Raw genomic sequence first — 3,275 nt, 5'->3', positions numbered from 1 at the left:
TGTAATTATTGTAATAATTGGATATTGTAATTATTGTATAATTATCAGGAATTAGAATATTATAATTATTTTTTATTAAAAAAAATAATAATATATATTTTTTAACGTGTCAAATGGTGTGACACGTCAAAAAGTTTTTGACGTGTGAAAATCTACACGTCAAAAAAATTTTGACGCGTGAAAATCTACACGTCAAAAAAATTTTTGACGTGTCGAAAGTCACACGTCAAAATTTTTTGACGTGTCAAAATCGACAAGTCAAAAAAATTGTTGACGCGTCAAAAACTAAGGATTTTTGACATCCCCCTTTTAACCGTGGCTAAACGTAAAAAATGACACGTCAAAAACCTCCGGTCAAAATTTCTGCCAAATTTTGTAGTGAGGCTATGAAGCCTATGATCTTACGCTTGTCCAAAGCAAACAGTCATTATCCGGTGTCAATGGAAGATCGACAGAGGGAATATTTTCCTTGTTTTCTGCTACTCTTCTGACTTCTGTAAAAGTTTTTGTTTCTTTGGATTATTTTAGATATGAAAATGGAATTTCGTTGATAGCCAAACTGAGGCAGGACTAGTGACATGCCTGTAAATACAATTTCTTATGAATGATTACCCACCCAATTAGTCATTCAAGAAAATTTGGAGACTACTGATTGGCCTATAGAAAAGGTCAAAAGGTCTCGCGGCCTGTGGTCAAAGGGCCTAAGAGGCCGATGACCGATAACTAGGACCGGCCTAGATGGCCCGGTGGCTTGCAGCCCAAACGGCTCAGAAAGGACCAAAGTGCATCCAAAATACAGCTCTCGATTTCCTACTTTGTCAGCTCAGCCAACGACCTGCTCATGAAATGCACTCCTCTAACAAACTTGGGAAAGGAATCTCCGCGTGCAACAATAATAGTAATAGACTATTGATGGGAATTCCTGAAGCCCTAGAAATAATGGCGAGGGATGAGGGCCTATAAAGGGAGGAGAAGAGAAAGGCGTTTGTTCAAGTATGCCTAATTGACCCTACTATCACTAGCTCTGTCAAAATTTCCTCCTATCTCACTAAACTAACTTGAGCGTTGGAATGGTCTTGTCGGAACGATCCACCGCCGGCAAACCACCCTCTATCTTCCTTCTTCCCTTACAGATCTTCCTCCGGGCTAAACTCGGTGCCAGCTGTTGCTTATTTATTTTCTGAGATATATACACCGGCAGCCGGCCTGCAATCAGTTTTTTGAAGATTTTTCTTCAAATAGGTGGTCATAGTATTGATAACCTAAAGGTACTCTCCATACAAAGTTAAAGACCAGCACAAATATTGAAATAGAAAAGAAGTTAGTTAATCTCGGGAGCTTAGAAATCATGTTTAATCACCCTAAGTAGGAAACCAGGTAAATCAACATGAAACTTTGAAATATATAGAAACACATTTATATGTACTTGATGATGGATCCGTAGTGAACAGAGCAGCCACTATTTAAGCATGCAAATTAAACTGGCTTTGAGTATCGATCGTTCGAGGTGGCTTTAAACATCTTACCTCAGAAAAAAAAAAAGAACAGGGAACTCATGATCGATCATCATGTTCCTTAATTCTTGTATGATCACTAGCTACCACAAACATCATCTAAACTGTACTGTTCCATATATACTTGATCAAACCCAACACGCGCGTCTGTGTGTACAGGGGCATGCATTTCTTTTCATACCTCAATATTTTCACCTGAAACGCTACTTTAATTAACAGTATGAAGAATAATTTACATATCACAAGCAACAGAAAAATATGTCTATATACACACTCCCTCCAGACCAAAAATAACTCAGTAACAAGCATCTACAGACAACAAATTAACACACAAACAGACATCTAGAGAGAGAGAGAAAGAGTATAATATAAAAAAGCTATTCATCCCCTCATAACAAGTAGGATTATCTATGTACAATCAAGAGAAGCCAAGCGTAAGAGTCTTTAAATACGTGTAGGTTTGTATATGTGCGTGTCAAACCAGTTCTATATATGATCTATTTAGCACGTACTCCCTCTATTCTTATTCCTTTTTACCCCACCCTTCCCCCTACCTTTTTTATTCATCTTTTTTTTCTTTTTTGTTTCCTTCCCTGACATTGTCTATATGTAGAAAAGTTTTTGTGATGCTCATTTAGAAAAGTGATCAGCAATAGTCTGCATGACCTTAACCTGGGTGGCAAGGCAGCTAATATAGTCGGCTGTCTCCTCTAACAAGCTGCACATATCCATGGCTTTTCCACCCGGCACAAGCTGTCTAAGCCTGTCGGCTTGGCTTAGCTGTCCTGAGGGAATAATATCATTATTATTCTTAACAACAACGACCCTTTTCTTCTGCAAACCGAAGGATCTCCTCTTCATCATGCTCTGGTGCCTTGCTCGGCTTCGAAGTTTGAAAAGAACGGCTCGGCTCCAGGCCCTCCTTGGCCCGACTGCATGAGCCATGGACGAATACGCCGCGATCTTTATTCTCTGGCTGCGTTTACGGACATCCTCGATGGACGAGCTGGAACAGGGTGATCTTGTCTTTCTCATTTTCAAGAGGATGCTGATAAATCTACGAGCAAACCTGATTTTCCGGGCGTTTGTGTTTAGGGTTACACCCTTTGTGGCCATGGTGGCATGCAAAGAAGATCCTCAAACCTAGTAGTACAACTCTCTGACAGAAGTTACCTTTTGGGAGGATGAAAGACAGACAAACGGGGTGACCATTAAGGATTGGAAGATGGGATTTTCTTCTGACACAAAGGGTCCTCTTGCTTGCGAAGACAAAAGGCAACAAAAAAAAAAAACTCTAGATCTGCTCTGACACAACCAGAGAGAGAGAGAGAGAGAGAGAGGGATGGGTATTGGGTACAGATGTAGAGGAGGAATAATATGGTAGGATTTGTGGGAAGGGACTAAGAAGAAGAAGTGGATTGAAAATGGACGGCCAGAGAGAATTTTAGACCATGGAACCCTGGTTTTATTTATATTATAATTTAATTAAGTTTTTGTTATCTTTATCGTAATAAAGATGTGCCCATTTGTCCTGGTGCAATGGAGAGCGTGGGAATCACGCTAAGTCACAAAAATATTATATTAATTATTATATCCCACAGATTGCTTTATGTTGTGAAAGAAGAATGGTAGCCCACCACAAGAAGTCGGCCACCCGTCAGTCTGGATAAGGATTTACAGTAATTATTTATCTTAATTCTTGAAAGTTTATAGTGATCGGACCGTATACAAATTTCATATAATTTTTTTTTTAATTTTTTT

General features: G+C 39.1%; 1 protein-coding gene across 1 annotated transcript; it reads right to left on the bottom strand.

Moving 5' to 3' along the window:
- Positions 1 to 1,660: 1,660 nt before the first annotated feature.
- LOC132179544 (transcription factor IBH1) lies at positions 1,661 to 2,915 on the bottom strand. The gene has a single exon (XM_059592283.1). It carries the CDS (start codon positions 2,628 to 2,630, stop codon positions 2,145 to 2,147), a length of 486 nt encoding a protein of 161 aa, XP_059448266.1. The 5' UTR covers positions 2,631 to 2,915; the 3' UTR covers positions 1,661 to 2,144.
- Between the last annotated feature and the right edge of the window lie 360 nt (positions 2,916 to 3,275).

The sequence above is a fragment of the Corylus avellana genome, chromosome ca4, assembly GCF_901000735.1.
Source record: "Corylus avellana chromosome ca4, CavTom2PMs-1.0".
NCBI classification, from domain to species: Eukaryota; Viridiplantae; Streptophyta; class Magnoliopsida; order Fagales; family Betulaceae; genus Corylus; species Corylus avellana.
Note: the sequence above shows the minus strand (reverse complement) of the source record. Positions and strands in the feature narration are given on the sequence as shown.

Bases quoted from the DNA above. Each gene is read 5' to 3' on its own strand.
- LOC132179544 (XM_059592283.1), bottom strand. From the start codon at position 2,630: ATGGCCACAAAGGGTGTAACCCTAAACACAAACGCCCGGAAAATCAGG.